The following is a 17526-nucleotide window of genomic DNA, read 5'->3' as shown; positions in this document are numbered from 1 at the left end:
GAAAACAGGAAGGTTGAATGTCTCAATGACGATTTCCCTAAGGAAGTAACCAAACAAAAACTTTTGGATGCGCCATTGGTACACGTTACAAAACATTTAACAAGTAAATGAAACTTGGATAAAGTTTTTTAATTTCTAGGTTTATCAGTCAAAGGGTGTACTACAAAAATAGGTTACCAACTCATTCACCGATTTATTCCGTAATTTTAGTTTTTTCATTGTCAAAATGAAAATGGATCTTCCTACCAACTGACATATTTTATCTTATTGAGTTTTCTAGAATTAGTCCTGATGATAGTAAACAACCGTTGGACTACTTATTACTACTTTTTACTGAAACACTTTTTACTTTTTACGGGAATGGGTCAAAGTATGAGACATAACATGAATTTGCCTAAAGAAACGAGTTCTATATTTATACTGCGTGAAAAAATGTTAAGAGAACTTTTAATGCTGAAGCTACAAATAGTGAAAATATTGTTCTCTAATTCAAAATTATATATTCGTTTGCAACTACGACATAGTAATAGTTTAAAAACCATTTTTGAAACATACAACATATCCTTTATTACCGCTACTGGTGACAGGTGGACCGGTTTATTTTTCGCTCAGAGAATCGTAATTGCGATTCAACAGGGAAATGCTGCCAACATTATTGCCAACATTCCGGTAACACGCGAATTTGTACAGTGGTCTCATTTGGATTTGTATATTTATTTAAGTTCTCGATAACTCCCAATGTAAATAAATTATTTACATAAAAACTGAGTGGAAATCTGGTGAAAGGAAGAATTTTTGGAGAATTTTTAGTAAAATGTGTCAATAATACACGTGACGATGACAGCCTGAAAAGTAGGGTGAAGTGGCAACATTGAATATACTTTTTGACTTTAGCCTTAGCAAGAGAAGTTTACCCACGAATAAAAAATGATAAAAAAGTGGAACACTGACGGCGTGCGGCATGGTAAACATTCCATCTAAGACCAATGTCAATATTTATAGCACCGACGTGGAATTTTGCAGTAACCCATTTTTAACCTTTACTGAATACTATGTAAAGGTCAATAAACGAAAGAAGCTGTTAATGAAAAGTCATTTAATTTTAATACATAAATGATATCACCGATATCGTTACTGTTGTATTTTGTTTAACAGGTTTTACTATCTTTAGTCAGTACGAAGCGAAGTTTAATAATTACGTCAGTTTTCCATGGCAGAACTATACTTGCTCCTTTTTAATGACTTATTAGAATAATAATTACTTAGAAAGTTTTAAAGGATAATGAAAGATGTTTCATTAAAATTAAGCATGAATAAATGGAGGTAGTTCTAAACCATGTTTTTGAGTTCAGTACGTAATTGAAAGCGTACAATAAAATTGACGGTCATCATTTGATTTCACCGCAGCATTCATAGGAAACGGGTGTGAAATAGGATTTTTTGCATCGTCACATTGACCCCAATAACAAAACAGATGAATGTATTGAACACCCCGCCATTAGGTATCAAGCAAATCCGCTATTCAGACATTTTAAAAGGGTTTTCGAATGTTATTAAAACGATTTATTTTTGCCCAAAATTTGAGATAATTAATAATTGTATTCGTTTCCTTTCTCTTGCCGTGATCATAAATATTCGGTATGTAAAAATAGCGCAACTGTGAATCTCCTATTTATTTTTCTATGTAAGATTTTTATACACCATAATCTGAAATAATGCAGTAAGTATAGTTAAGATTATTTTTATGAAACAAATTAAGCTACTGAATACATCTTTGAAATCTTTTATTACTTATATATGTCTGGGTACACAGTAAAAGTTGAAAATGCATCTGAAAAGAAATAGTGGCCAATAGTTGGACACTAAGTATACACATACTAGTAAAGTAATATGACATATGACGAGACAAGCATAACTGCCACGGCCACCAAGATAATAGAATTGGCACTTTGTCTTAGTTTTGCAGTGGTATATAATAAATCTGAGTTTAAAATATGTCTGTAATTCTCGTTATATACAATAAAATAATTTCCAAAACTATACCATTCACAAGTTTGTATAATGCCATAGCAATTCTTTATATTAATTGAGTGTCAAAGTATTATACTAAAGCTGCACTCCTAGCGGTAAGTCAACATCGCTTCGTAGTTTCGAAGCTATTCATAAAATACTCACTACTGCAAATAACAGAGTCCTTACAGAGTGGGGTTGAGTCGTGACCGCTTTCCTCAAATTGAGTACAAATTTTTAAACTAATTTGTCAAGAAACATTTTATTGGGACATTAATATAAATTTGTTGATTTTTTATTGCTATTCTTGTGATCTTTATATAAAGAAATGTGCTCTTAGCTAAAACATGTATGAAATATGAGAAAATTCTTTCTCTGCTCAACGCATTTCGTCCCCTACTACCAGTTCTCGATTAAAATAAAAATTAACATTTCAATTAGTTGATTACATTGAATAATTGCCATTTAAATCAAGCACCCATTAACCAAAGATGACTGTACAATAACTATATTTAAAATTTTTATAAATAAAAAAAAACCGCCTTCAAAAATGAACTAAAAAGAAAAAAATAATCAGTTACATCCATATCCAATTTACGATTTTTTAATCACCTCTCAAAGTCGGTGCCAAAATTGCTAATATAGGTACATAATACATAATACATACATACAAACCTAAATCTATTTATTGTATAGATGACACCATTAGAAAAACCTTACTATCGATACAAATTAAATGATTTCAATATAGGAATTTATTTACTTTGTTGGCACCGACTTCAAAAGGTGATTAAAAAATCGTAAATTGGATATGGATGTAACTGATTATTTTTTTCTTTTTAGTTCATTTTTGAAGGCGGTTTTTTTTTATTTATAAAAATTTATTTACTGCTTTTCAGTGTTGTTTTGTTATTTATAATTACAATTGGTAGTGTTTGTCATTCACTTTATTATACTCAGTACATTTCGGCTTTCGACTCTAAACATAACTCAACGCCGTTTCAATACGATGTGGACTGCAACTCAAATTAAGCGTTACCTAAGTTACAATAGCCTAATGCTAACTGCTCATCGCCAATTAGACAATACCATTTTTCCCGATGCAATGCCGTTAATCATTGAGGAGTTCTCTTGGTAGTCCACCATCAGCTAGACTTCATCATAGGCATGTTTACTAACATCAATTGCTTGACGACTATCTTAAATAAATAGAACTAAACCCGTAAAATAGTTACTTACTAATAGGTTCTGATTACCAGTTGTGGTCTTCATCATCAGTTCTACTTCATCAAATGTCATTTTTCGTGAGCATATGACCAAGGCACTTTGAATAAAACCGAAATCACTATAGGTGTGCCTATAAAATTTGAGGAGTTCCCTCGATTTCTCCAGGATCCCATCATCAGATCCTGATCTCCTGACAATGGGACCACCTGTAAAACATGCCCTTTTAAACAAAAAAAGAATTGTCAAAATCGGCCCAGCCATGTTCGAGTAATTCGGTAACATACATAAAAAATAAAAAAAAAAAAAAAAAAAAAAGGCCCCGACGAATTGAGAACCTCCTCCTTTTTTTGAAGTCGGTTAAAAAGATAGCTATGTTCATTGATTTATAGTTATCATTAATGGATATTAAATAAAGGATTTTTTTAAAGTAATATTAAGTCACAGATATTTCGTACAAATTAAAATAATGAACATTTGGGTATAATACAACCATCTTATTCGTAAAAATTAGATATACGTATTTTATGGCATTGCAAAAAATTTATGCATAAAATATGTGCTTATTGCAAAAATTATATTCACCACCATGAGTTATTTATTATGTGAGATATAGTCTGTAATGATATTTTTCGTTCGAAAAGAAGTCTAGAATGTTCTCCAAATGTTAGCAGTATTTAGAGGGTTATATCTCGGCGTCGTCCTATTTATTGATAAGATAATTAACAAAATCGTAGACGATGATACACAACTGACAAATAAAGACAGTGACATACATCAATCTGTGATAGAAACAAATATGTACGAAACTTTTAAATTTGGAAATTCATTAACAAATATATTTTTTGCGATTCATTATCCTGTATCTCTATTATAATTAATAATTAAATCGTCACATATTTTGTAGTTTTATTAGCTTTATAAAATCTTGTTTCTCATACCATAATTATTCATTTAAATATTATTAAATTATTTTGTGCTATATCCAATATTATATTCATGGTACCATTATACGCGAAGCGAGTTAAATTCGAGAAATCCTAGTATCCATCTCCTATACAATGAATGGCTGGGAAGCGCAGTCGCCCACGCTCCGTCGAGCGCGCGAACGTTGATAGAGGATCGGAGACCTCAACAAGTGGACCTATACATTAACCACAGATACAGTTCGGGTAAATAATTGTGGACACTAATGTGAATAAATAAAAGACTCAAAGTGATTTTAAAAAAACATTAACCGAGCTGCCGTTTTCATTTTAAGCAGCTATGTTTATTTGAAGTGTGCTGATTAATTTCAAATAAGTTTTTTTAGTTAGTTCTTAGTAAATTAAATAAAATAATCCCATTAAATATTTAACTATAAAATACTATGGATATAAATCGATAATTTAACAAGTAATAAGTAATACTGACACCACAAAATTAAATGCGTGAATAGTGCTAATTATAATCAAACATTAATACAGATATGAAAAACACCGAAAGTTTACATAATAATGTATTCGATAATTTCCATAGTCCAAAGTAATTTCGGAAAATTGAATGTTTAATGAACACCTACTGTTCCTAATTAATTATATCGAAATATGGCATCCTGATTGCTTTAGTGTTGCTGATTGCATTACGAAACAATTAATAATTAATTTTAGTTTCCCGCTAGTCTCGAACGAATTTAAATTTGCTTCCTTTATTTTCTATCGTCTTAGACGTTATATTGTTTTTAAAATTGAAAATGTATTCAAGCGATCGGTGCACAGTATACGCAGTTTGCGATATATTTTCTAAAATAAAATCAAAAACAATATTAGATCTCGTAACGAACGCTGACAAAACGGTTCTAAATCTGAATACGAGAAAATGCTAGAATTCAAGATGCGCTACGGAAATGAGGAAGCATTTTAAAATTTTAAATCTTGAAATAATCATATCGCTATTCAGCTTTATAATTAGTATCTTAGTGTTACGAGGTTAATTTATACTAACCAGTAATTAAGTTGTGATTGACTCGATATTAGATTATTATATACCTTGATGTACATATAAAAGTTATGCGTTATATCAAACCATTATTTCTATTTTCATTATCTCTATACACTATAAAATCAATAAAAAGTAATAGTTTCGTAATTTATTAGTTGAATTAAAATTCATTCACATGAATAAATAAAAAGAAAACGCTAAAGTGTATGTTAATATTAAATACTTTTTAAAGCAATATTTGTAGTTGCCGAGTTGATAAGAATGATTAATACAGAAGTTATGACGGTGACAAAACCTGAGGTAGATTTTACATCAGTACCTTTATGAACGAAATATTAATTAATATTCTTATGTTTATTCAAATTAACATTAATTAAAAGGAAACTTTTATTATTATTTACATTGATTTGATTCACCTAAACTACCCTTTACTATACAAAATAATACATCAAAATCGATCTGGCCTTTAGAGAAAACTGACTAACTATACCAGAAGCGTTATGTATGTTATATAACACATAATATCAGGCTCAGTAGCCATTTACAATTTTCCTTCAATATAGTGACCGTATGAAGTGAATCTGAATGCCTTTTTAATATAGAGGACACTTTTTTATACAGCTTGATGGCTCAGCCGTGCGAATGCATTCACAAGCTCGCGAGCTACTCTTCTTTCGACACCATTTACACTCTAATCGTTTATGTATAAGCTAACAGGAGCAATTCTACTAACAAATTGTCAGTTCATTGTAATTAAATCGAAACTCAACAAATAAGCATTTCTCTGTTTAACTAACTAACCTCTTGCTTGTCGGTAAAAGTTGGATTAACGTATCGTAGCGATCAGAAATAAGTAGAAATGTAGCTCGGTATACGTAGCGGTGCTACGGATTTTATTCATACCAGAAACATGCGCATAATCCCTAATAATCTTATACATGAGTAGTTGTATCCCACTCATTGAATTATAGCCCAACGCCTTTTACAACACTTTACATATACATACTACTTTTATGGTAATTGAATCTATCCTAAAGATCGTTGCATATAGTTTTATAACTTTCCTCGATAAACAGACTATATAACTCAGATATAAAATTTTCAATTCAGACTGAAAGTTCTCGAGATTAGCACACTCGATTTAATATTTTAAAGCTTTGTTGTTTTGTGTTCAGTATTAAATAGAGTGTCAATGATTTTACTTCAGATCTAATGGAGCCTTAAAATCATTGGCAATCTATGATTTGAAGATAATCTATTATTTACATAACTTATTATTTAAGTTTTTACAATTTAAATAAATACTTATTTATGATAAAAATTTAATATTTTATCTTTTATTTAAGCTATCAATTAGTATACCAATGAAGCAACAAAATTTAAATCTATACATATATAACTAAACCGGGAGTTTGTGTGGTTGGAAGTACACAGCTCAAGAACTTCAAGTCAGAATTGAAAATTTTATCTTTGGTTCATATCTTGGATGGAGTGAAACTGTACTTTAAAATTATTGCATATTACATTTGATATAGTTTATATAATACATCACGTATTGATAATGACAAACAAAATAATATTACGGTAAGCCTCAATAGCGCAATGGTTTATGGATCGCCTTGCGATGTAAAAAGTCGCAGGATCGATGCTGAGGCTTGAACTCGTCCCAACTTCTACAACAAGTGATACGCTTAAAAATAGGGGTAAATAGGAACACTAATAATGACTGTATTATTTGTGGGCATTGCTAATAATCTTTAAAAAATAGGTAGTTATAATATACTACATATATATATATATTTGCTAACATACATTATATATAACGATGAGTAATTCACCAAATCAAATAAAATAATCATTATTTATTTAGACCCTTTCCACAAACTCATAAACGGATTAATAATGCCAGTAAGTCGTTTTTATATTTCCGCCTCTAGACAAGATAACTACACGCTTTGAATAAAAAGCTTAAATGAAATATGCCGGGGAAATTGTGGTGAGAGAATAAAAACTAAGTTATAAATGTTTTAAAGTACTGCCTTAAGTTAATCCCAACGCCGAGACTGCTGCGCATAAATTCCTTATTGTAATTATGAAAAATGTTCTGCATATGTTAAATTCAAATTATGAAACGGCTTTCATATTATTTTATGTACGTATGTATATTAACGTTATTTGTTTCAGCTTATTATTCGCTTTTTTTGGTATTTCCACTGTTTCATTCGTTTACTTTTGAAATAAGATTTATTAATAAATTTTACATAAAATAGAGTAACAGTGTAGATTTAAAATAATAATTTACTAAAATATATATACCGTGGAAGAGGATACTATTTTTCTCAATAATATTATTTATAGTATTAATATCGTAAGGTACTCCTTAAATTCCGTGCTTTAAAATAAATAGCTGAATGATATAAAACTCCTCATGTTAAAATTTAATGACTGATTAAAATAAATTATTATTTACATCATGAAAAAAGAATATATGATAAGGATGATTATATCCTACAATTTATGATATCCTACAAAATCAACATAACTTCTCCAAATCTTAACGCTTTTAATATATATGTTTGTTACATATATATTAAAAGCGTTAAACGGATACATTTAAATGTAATATATTCTTTTATCCATATTTATACATGTATTTGTAGCATAAAAGCACAAATTAAAGCACTTGACAGAACTGTTATATACGGATATCACATCCTAAATGACGTGTACTAAATTAGACGAATCCAGACTAGAAATAAAAGTGGTATATTAAGGTCAACGTAAACGCTCTCTATAAACTTCGTTTTATTGAAGTGGAAACAATACGATAGTCGGAAATCAGGTAATTTATTTAGGTTCGTTACAATCAGTCCAACATCCGGTCGCTGGAAGAAAATGAGAGTAACAGAGAGATGCGGTCAATCGGCCGATCGCTAACGAAGCGAACGTCACTAAAACAAAAATGTCGGCTCTTTAATTAAAGCTACAATTTTATTTGCTTAGCCTTACTCATTAATAATCGTGAAATTATATTATAACATAGCTTAGGTCTTATTCCATGTGCCTGTGCTGATATAATAATTATAGAAAATAAAAACAAATTCTTCAAAGTAAAATTACAAAAAATAAAACAGCATTTGAGTCAAATCTTATTGTTTTAAATAATAACTAGTAATTTTAAATAATAATTCTGTTAAAATTTATACAAATCATAATAAATGTTGAGAAAAACAAGCGTTTTCCGCATACAAGAAAATTATTATAGGCTATTTGATATTGCAATTTGCATAACTCTGCTAATCCCAAGTAGGGCAGTTCTGATTTAATGTGCACAGCACGTTAAGAAACGGTTTGTTTAGTACGAGTAATATATTGTAAGTCGTATACACATACTACATTTTTTGTTATATATTTACTTTATTACTGTAAGCATAACTAATGAAATGTTCAGTTTGGCAAACTTAAACCAATCAATAATTATCACATCATGAAAACTTATTAAATATACATTATATTAAAAATGGCCCAGTGGTTAGAACGCGTGCATCTTAACCGATGATTTCGGGTTCAAACCCAGGCAAGAGCCACTATATATATGTGCTTAATTTGTGTTTATATTCATCTCGTGCTCGGCGGTGAAGGAAAACATGCATGTGTCTGATTTCATCGAAATTCTCCCACATGTGCATTCCACCAACCCGCATTGGAACAGCGTGGTGGAATATGTCCCAAACCCTCTCCTTAATGGGAGAGGAGCCTTAGCCCAACGGTATGATATTTACAGGCTGTTACTAAATTAAAAATACCAAAATTTTAATTCGTCTTAATCATTATTTTTTTCGAACTTAATGTATAAATCAAAATCAATGAATATACTTTATTCAAGTAGGCCTTCACAAGCACTTATGAATCGTCAAGATAATTGTATTAAAATATTGAGATACCACTGGTTCAGAATGTAGATTTTATCGCGAAGAACCGACAAGAAACTTATTGATTATAGGGTATACTATTAATATGTTAAACTATTTTCTTTAAATCTGGTATATTTCATCGTCACAATGACGATATATATAGCGATAAATCAGATACGAATACAATGAATACGAAATAAGGAGTCGGTAATAAAATAAAATTTACTCGGACAAAGTCCCATAGTAACAAGCTAACTAAAACATATGAAAATCGTGAAAGTTTTTAAATACAGTTAATTACTTACGTATGATTTATGTTTTTTTAATAACTTGAATGGAGGGAAAATTCTTAACGAAGCGAAATAAATTACGATAGAAATGAATGAGCTACACCTCTGTATTTATGAAATTTTGTGCCCTAGTTTAACACAGCACGACCGATGCTTTATATAAAGCACATTTTATTAAATACTGATATATAATATTTTTTGACTTATGTAAAGAACGCTTTGCGAAAAATATATATTTACACTAAGTTTATTTATTTTTATAAGCAGCCAGTCCCGACTTCGCACGGAACATAAGTTTTTTTAATATTTTTGCTTTTTATTTATATTTTTTGTAGTTTTTTCCCGACATGTTCAAGAATTGTCGTTCCATTTCAACTTATTTACACAAAGAACTTAATAAATTATATATCTAAACCTTCCTTTTGAATCCCTCTATCTATTAATGAAAATCCGCCACGTAGTTTTGGAGTTTATCGTTAACATACAGACAGACAGACGCGGTTTAGACTTTTTTTATAATATGTAGTGACAAGAGTAAGTTAGAAACGTAACCCTTGTGTGTTTGTATAGCATTGAGCCTTGATTTAAATTGCATAATATATTTTATAACATATGACACGCAACGTTTACGATTGTGTTTATCAGAACAGTAAAGTGAAATTAATAAAACAAAAATAAAATAATATCGTTATATATTTTTTTTATTTTTTCCGCCTTTGTCGTAGTAAGTCGGTTAACATAATGATCTGTTTTAGAATTATAATCAAATATGCATAATTTATTAAGGTTTACATTATACTTGATAATGTAATTATATTTATCGCGTTGTTTTGATCGGGCGAGATTTCGCGTGAAATGATTTGTGTTCAATGGTAAAATAAAAATTTTCATGTGACTTTTGGTCAAATCCTTGAAAATATTTCAATTATCAATAACTAACTCTTGCTATTGATGTTATACTAATTATTATTTAACTAGTCATTTTATTTTCATCAAGAATATTCACTGCTCTTGAAATTTGCTATAAAGAAATGCTTGTTTTGATAGTATTATTGGTGTTTAAGCGTTTTATATTGAAACATTAACAAAAGTTATCGCAATGACATCGAATAAATAAAAAACTTGATTCCTTTTAAATACAATCGTCTCCTCTATAAACATGTGAAACGAATACGGACGTAACGGGTGAGAATTTGAAAAGCGACATAAATTATACAGTTACGACTCCACTCGTTCATGTTAGCCATATAATGCGTATTTCAGTCGTGTTAAATTAAAATTGCCGTTTTTATTATCTCTTTCTATGTGTGTGCGTATTTATATATTTGTATGTGTGTATGTATGGGCGTGATACTACTCTATATATGAATATCTGAACTAAAAGTTTTTGATGTTTATTTTTTTAGAATAGAATTGAATTGTATACTGAATATGTATTGTAAGTTAAGATCGTTCAATCCAATTCGTAGTAACACGAAGGGCAAACGATACGCTTTAAGGAGCAGGAATGTGACGTTTGCTGATAGATCTATGAAAATATAGTGAAACTACGGCAGCAAATGTCCAAAACACATAATAAACAGGAGACGAAGCCTTTGCTTTTTTAATAAACGATGTAACACATTCGAAAGTAAATATTATAAAGAGTGAAAAAGAAAGAAGACATAAAATGAGATGCGAATTTTAAAACCAGGCATGAATACCCAGGTGAAATGTTATATCTACATTAATATTATAAATGTGAAAGGAACTCTGTCTGTCTGTAGCTCTTTCACGACCGAACCGCTGGACCAAATTTAATGAAATTTGGTATGAAGCAAAATTGAACTATAAGCTAGGACATAGGCTATTTTTGTCTAATACATGAGAAACAGCAACGTAAAACACCGGCGAAGCCGCGTGCGACTACTAGTTTAATAATAATTATTAACCTTAATTACTTAAAACGTTGAAAATGAAACATATCTACGGAAATATAAAAATAATGTCAGTCTCTCGGGAAACCGCATGCCGCGGTTTCGTACAGTCGCTATGAATTTATTCGGACAAATTGAAAAGCTTTCAACAAAGACACTTTCGATTTAAACTATAACATATTTCACGAATACTCTTTTTCTTTACGTGTATTATATCAGCATATAGTATTTAAGCAGTAGATAATAGATACATACAAATGTAAAACCTCTTTATATATAATGCTTAACAAAATAAATTATTATACCAATTTAAACCCAGAAGTTGAAATGCGTTTCGAAGGTTTCATTATATAGTTGGTATATAAGTAGACGCTTCTACTTCAGTTGTACTCATTTAAATTTAAACTATTGAGAGTTAATTTCTCAATCAAAACTTCAGCTCATTTTGGCTGAAGCCGAAACCGAGCGTACGGTCGAACACTTATAAATTATTGATAAAATAATTCGTCCGGAAATAAGCCTGTGTTTATTTTGTTATAGTCATGAAGCTGTGCAATAAATTCCGTACTTGAATTATAAAAAGTGCAGAGATTTATACTGATTATATAAATATCAATTACTAGGTCAACCATAATATAAGTGCATACACACGATTAGACAAAAAGGAAGCAGTGTTAACTAGGCTATTATAATCGTTGTATAATTTTATAAATATATCAATAACGGTATTATATACCCTCGGCTTCGATAGCGTCTTACGGTGTTGGTTGTTATGTGTTAGGCAAAACAACAACAACAACAGCCAGTAAATTTCCACTGCTGGGCTAAAGGCCTCCTCTCCCTTTGAGGAGAAGGTTTGGAACATATTCCACCACGCTGTTCCAATACGGGTTGATGGAATGCACGTGGCAGAATTTTTATGAAATTTGTCACATGCAGGTTTCCTCACGATGTTTTCCTTCACCGCTGAGCACGAGATGAATGATAAGACAAATTAAGCACATGAAACAGCGGTGCTTGCCTGGGTTTGAACCCGCAATCATCGGTTAAATTGCAGGCGTTGTAACCACCGGGCCATCTCGACTCTTAGGCGAAAAAATAACCTACATCCTCTCTTGGAGTTCAAATTTGCCTCTTACCATATTTCATCAAATTCGGTTCAGCGGTTTAGTCGTGAAAGAGCGACAGACAGACAGAGCTACTTTTACATTTGTAATATTAATACAGATTATTTCGAATACTACTAATATCTCATTTTGTTTTTAAATATTTAATCATTTATTTTTAGTGATCAATCGTTGAATTCAATGTTTAATTATCGAATTTCAATACTTGATAATGATTTTCAATGTTCATTAATTCATTTTTGCAATGTTTATCAATCAATTATTATTTTTTGTTTTTATTTTTTTAATAGATGGTAGTTTTTTATTCAATTGAATGGGAGATTATTTAAATCAAATGTCTAATTTATGTACTTTAATTATTATTACAATGTATTTAAAGTTGATTTTACCACTAAAGATCTATTTGTTCATTTACGTATGCAAGTATGGAATAAATAAAGCTATATTATTATTATAGCTACTAATATCTCAAAACACACTGACTCACTTCACCTGAGTAGAATACACACGCACACATATGTGTGTATATGTATATTACGTAGCAATAATTCGATTTCCTAAAAATATATGACAAGCATATTTCCTTACAAAAGTTATGTATTCACGTCAGTCGTATACTATATCTATATCTTGTATTAAAAGCGTGTTGTATCCTACACATCGGCAACGCCTACGGCTGCTTCGTCACGCACGTATGCCCGTTCAATTTACTAAATGACCATTCCTCAATTCAACATAAAAATAACTTTTGCACAATAATAAACTAATTTCCTTCAGAGTTATTGTAATTTTTGACAACAATAAATCAACGCTGGTCATTTAAACAACGCATGATAAATACAGTTAAATTAAAAGATAAAGTTTCCGTGATACGAATAACACGGAACACTTGACTTCCTTTTCTTTCTGATCTAATTCTATTATTATTTTATTGTTTACTATATACTTCTCAAGTAAAAAATATATATCAGACAACAGCACATACATTACTATGATTCCAATGTATGCAGCTGAAGCACTTGTGTTATGGATCTGAAAGAACGACGGTACCACAAACACCTAGACCCAGGACAATATAGAAAACTAATGAACTTTTTCTATATCGACTCGGCCGAGAATCGAACCCGGGATCTCGGAGTGGCGTACCCATACATACTGATTAATGTTTGGTAAATATAATTGTACATGCTAATATGCTATTCCTGTTCCGTACGTTGTAAATAAATAAGTTGAAACTTCTTGATCAATCTGAAACAATTGACACAATGTTTGAACTAAAGCCGTATAAACTACGAGGATATAAGAAAGGGTCGGACTTCTAATGTAGTTTATGATTTCTTAATGACAGAATTGTCTTTTGAGTATCAAGTATATCTTATTAGTAATTATGAAACATACAAAAAAATAAGAACGGTTCGACTGCAAAATTACTAAAAGTAAATTATTTAAAGCATATTTTCGATATATTGAAGATTGAGAGTAAAATACATCAAAAAACAATCGATAACGTTTTTTTCTTGTTTGTAATAACTGATTATTTTCGTTCATACTAAAAGTTTACGTTTAGAATCGTTCATGACGTTTTTTTTTATCAGCAGATACAGATAACACCACTTTAATCCAGCCGTGGAAAATTGTATGAATTGAAATTAAATGCAGTTCCGATAAGCAATTTAACAGGATTACTTTTCAAAATTTCAATCTCTTGTAATCAAATTTAAACTACATATAAATATACATATAAATATATATAAATATATGTGTCAGTAAATTTTTTTTAGATAAAAATGAATAGTTTACGATACAACAAAGAACTAGCTGCCAGCCCTGCCAGTCCCAATTCAGGGCTGGCAGCTAATTCATTATTACAAAAAATCTACGACGCCATTGCATCCAGGAACTCAAACACATACAAAATAATTCAATAAAATCGATTCAATCGTTTAGATTTGAATGACAAGTACAAGAACAGAAAATTTATGTAAATATAAAGTAAAATAAAATATAAAAAAAATACATTTTAAATTTATTTGAAAATAAATATACTATTTTACTCATTAATATATTGACTGTTACGGATGAAACCACTATGAATTAGTAATTAATTGTTACGGATGGACGTTTACATAGTATTTGGGTTAAGCATAATATTAATTTGCTATTTATACAGTTTTTGCTAGAAAACTTTATAAATGAAATTTAATGTTTCTTTCATAGTTTAAAAAGGTTTTACCTCTACTATATTCTTTTGACTCTCTTCTTTGTGTTCATGCGAAACGAAAGCAATATTCATGATACGATATTATAGTCATATAAATATATTTTTAAAACTTTTTAATTTCAGTGACAATTTAAAAAAAAATTCAAGTCAATTAAAATATTTCAAATCAATATAAACCCTTCTCCTTCTCTTACTGTGGTAAAGAATAAACTGTTTCTTTTTTTCTAGTTAAATTATATGCAAGGGTAATTATTTTGTTGTGTTTGATAAAAAGAAGAAACCATTCATTTGCATATGAACTTCGATCGAGAATACTACACAAACATTTTATTTTATTTATTTTTGCAACGGTACTTTTAAAAATACGCATGCGCATTATATATAGTTTTAAAATTTGTAAAAAATAAGCTGTTAAACATTAATACGATACATTCAACAATTTTTGCTTTAATAAAAGTAGTCAGATAGTGTTCCAATGAATAATAATTCAAGTAGGGTAATGACATTTTGATTATATCGAACTCAAAAAACACGCACATTATTACTACATACAGCAAGGACGAACAAATTATGTGTGTAGAACACTTAGACGAATTATTTTTCGAAGCTCGCCATCCACAACGAGTACTTCACATAGACAACACAAAACCTAATAAAGTTTAATAGAACACATTCTATCAAACTTGAACTGCATTTAGTTGTGTTATTAAAAAACGTTAATTTCCTTTTATATTATTAATATGGGTGTTACGTTTGACAGACGATGTGATTTTCAGTGAATATAGTTTCGTTAACTCAAATGACTTGTGTGAGTTAAGGTTTGAAGTGAGATGATGAGTTCAGACGATTCCAGTTGATGATAAGAGAAGTTGGAAGGGCAAGATGATGGGCAGATATGACAGACGAGTTCTCTCCATCCTGTTCAGCACTCTGCTGCTGGGGCGCGCTATTGCTGGTAAGTTTCTCTCTATTCTCTATATATTTTTTTAAATAAGTATGTATATATATATACTGTCCATAGATATTTATTAAAAATATTCTTACCTCGCCAATACGTCATCAAACTTGAGAATTAAAAAGCGACGTTTCTCATGCTTGTATATACACTAGCTGATTCACTTTAGAGACAGGAAAATACTATATAAAGAAGTGGTGTGTGGTAAAATAAGTGAGAAGTGAGTGCTACCTATCCAGAGCTTGCACACATCCCGACAATCATGTAAGATATTTATAGTGACACTGATGAATACTTTAATTATTATTTATACCCTACCTCGTTCATAATTTTATTTTTATGTAGCTGTATATCTTAAGGTCAAGAGATCGAATCGAAGTCATAAAAATACATATATAACTAAAAAAATGAGTTTACTGTTAAGTAATTTCAGTATTAAAATTCCTCAAGTCCGAATGTATAAAGTTGTTAATGCCCGATCTTCTTCTAGTTATAACTACGAAAAAACACTTTCATAGGCAGTAACTATATTTTCTGTGCAATTGAGAATTCTTCAATGAGTATGACTATCGCAACTAAATTCGCTAATAGGCTGAAGCCTGGAGCGTATCGATATTAATTAGGTTACATATATGTTAACTACTATTTATATAATTCAAATACACACATAAATAAATAAATGATTTTTTATATATATGTATATTTGTATAACTGTTTTGATTTAACTTTAGACCAACGTATAAAAATGTGTTATAAATTAAACAAGGAGTAAGGTCTGAAAAGTTATTTCAAGCGGTTAGATATTTCAACATTGCTAATGCTCCGCAGTAGATTTAGTAGACCTCTCAGGATGAATCATTAAGCAATTCCGCGGTACAGGAAGCCGTGGTCACGCAGACATAGAAACAAACTGAAACAGCCACGGCAGAGAAATACATTCAATATAAATAAGTCCTTTTTATTTTTAGAACTAGACATTCGTCCTGGCATTATTCATACATCTTCAACAATCTTAAAAAAATATATCATTCATAAAACACTCCGTATATTGAAAACCGTATGAAATACGCTCGGTAGTTTTTGAGTTTAGCTCTTTCAGACAGATAGATAAACACGGAGGAAGCTTTGTTTTATAATATATAGCGCGTCACCTTAACAAAGGTCATAAAAGTACATCGATCGATGACCTCTGCTATTTACAGTATGATTATTTGTGGCATCTTGGCTCATCAGTTATAGCTTAGCGTTCAATAGTTAAATCGAATTTGAAAAAGTACCTTTAAATTTAAATTAACATCAAGGCCAAGCGGTATATTGCGTGCGAAAACATACCCTGACGTAACGATAATGTCGTGGAAAATGTTAAAAAACAAAACGTTAATAATACATTTGTAACGATTTATTACGAAATGGACAAAAATATACTTAGTGTTGGGTTTTGTGCAAGCCCGACGGGGTAGGTACCACCCACTAATCAGACATTTTTCCGCCGAGCAACGATACTTGGTATTTGATATTGCTGTTCTGGTTGACATGGCATATTAGTTAACAAGGTTGGTGGCGCATTGGCGATGTAAGAGTTGGTTAAATTTTTTAACTTCACCAATGTCTGTGGGCAATGGTTAATATTAATAATAATAGATAGAGTGAGGTTATTTACAAACTCACTCATCGAACTTTCACCCACCAAGCGATACTTGTTCGTTCCGCTTTGAAAGATGAGTGAGCCAGTGTAACTACAAGCAAAAGATATGAGGTCTTAGTTCCCAAGGTTGGTGGCGTATTGGCAATGTAAGAGTTGGTTAATATTTCTAACATCACCAATATCTATGGGCGTCGATTTTCATTAATAATAATAAATATAAATAATCTATCGCGTATGTCTAGGT

The 17526-nt window shown here is 30.4% G+C and overlaps 1 protein-coding gene across 1 annotated transcript in view; it reads left to right on the top strand.

Moving 5' to 3' along the window:
- Window positions 1-15147: 15147 nt before the first annotated feature.
- LOC124531892 overlaps window positions 15148-17526 on the top strand; it is a 93754-nt gene continuing 91375 nt past the window's right edge. Inside the window, exon 1 of the mRNA XM_047106460.1 lies at window positions 15148-15637. Coding sequence (XP_046962416.1) covers window positions 15565-15637 — 73 coding nt within the window. The 5' untranslated portion in view covers window positions 15148-15564. The remainder of the gene's footprint in view (window positions 15638-17526) is intronic.

This window comes from Vanessa cardui, chromosome 8, assembly GCF_905220365.1.
Source record: "Vanessa cardui chromosome 8, ilVanCard2.1, whole genome shotgun sequence".
Lineage (NCBI taxonomy): Eukaryota > Metazoa > Arthropoda > Insecta > Lepidoptera > Nymphalidae > Vanessa > Vanessa cardui.
This window is presented reverse-complemented; position numbering and strand designations above follow the sequence as displayed.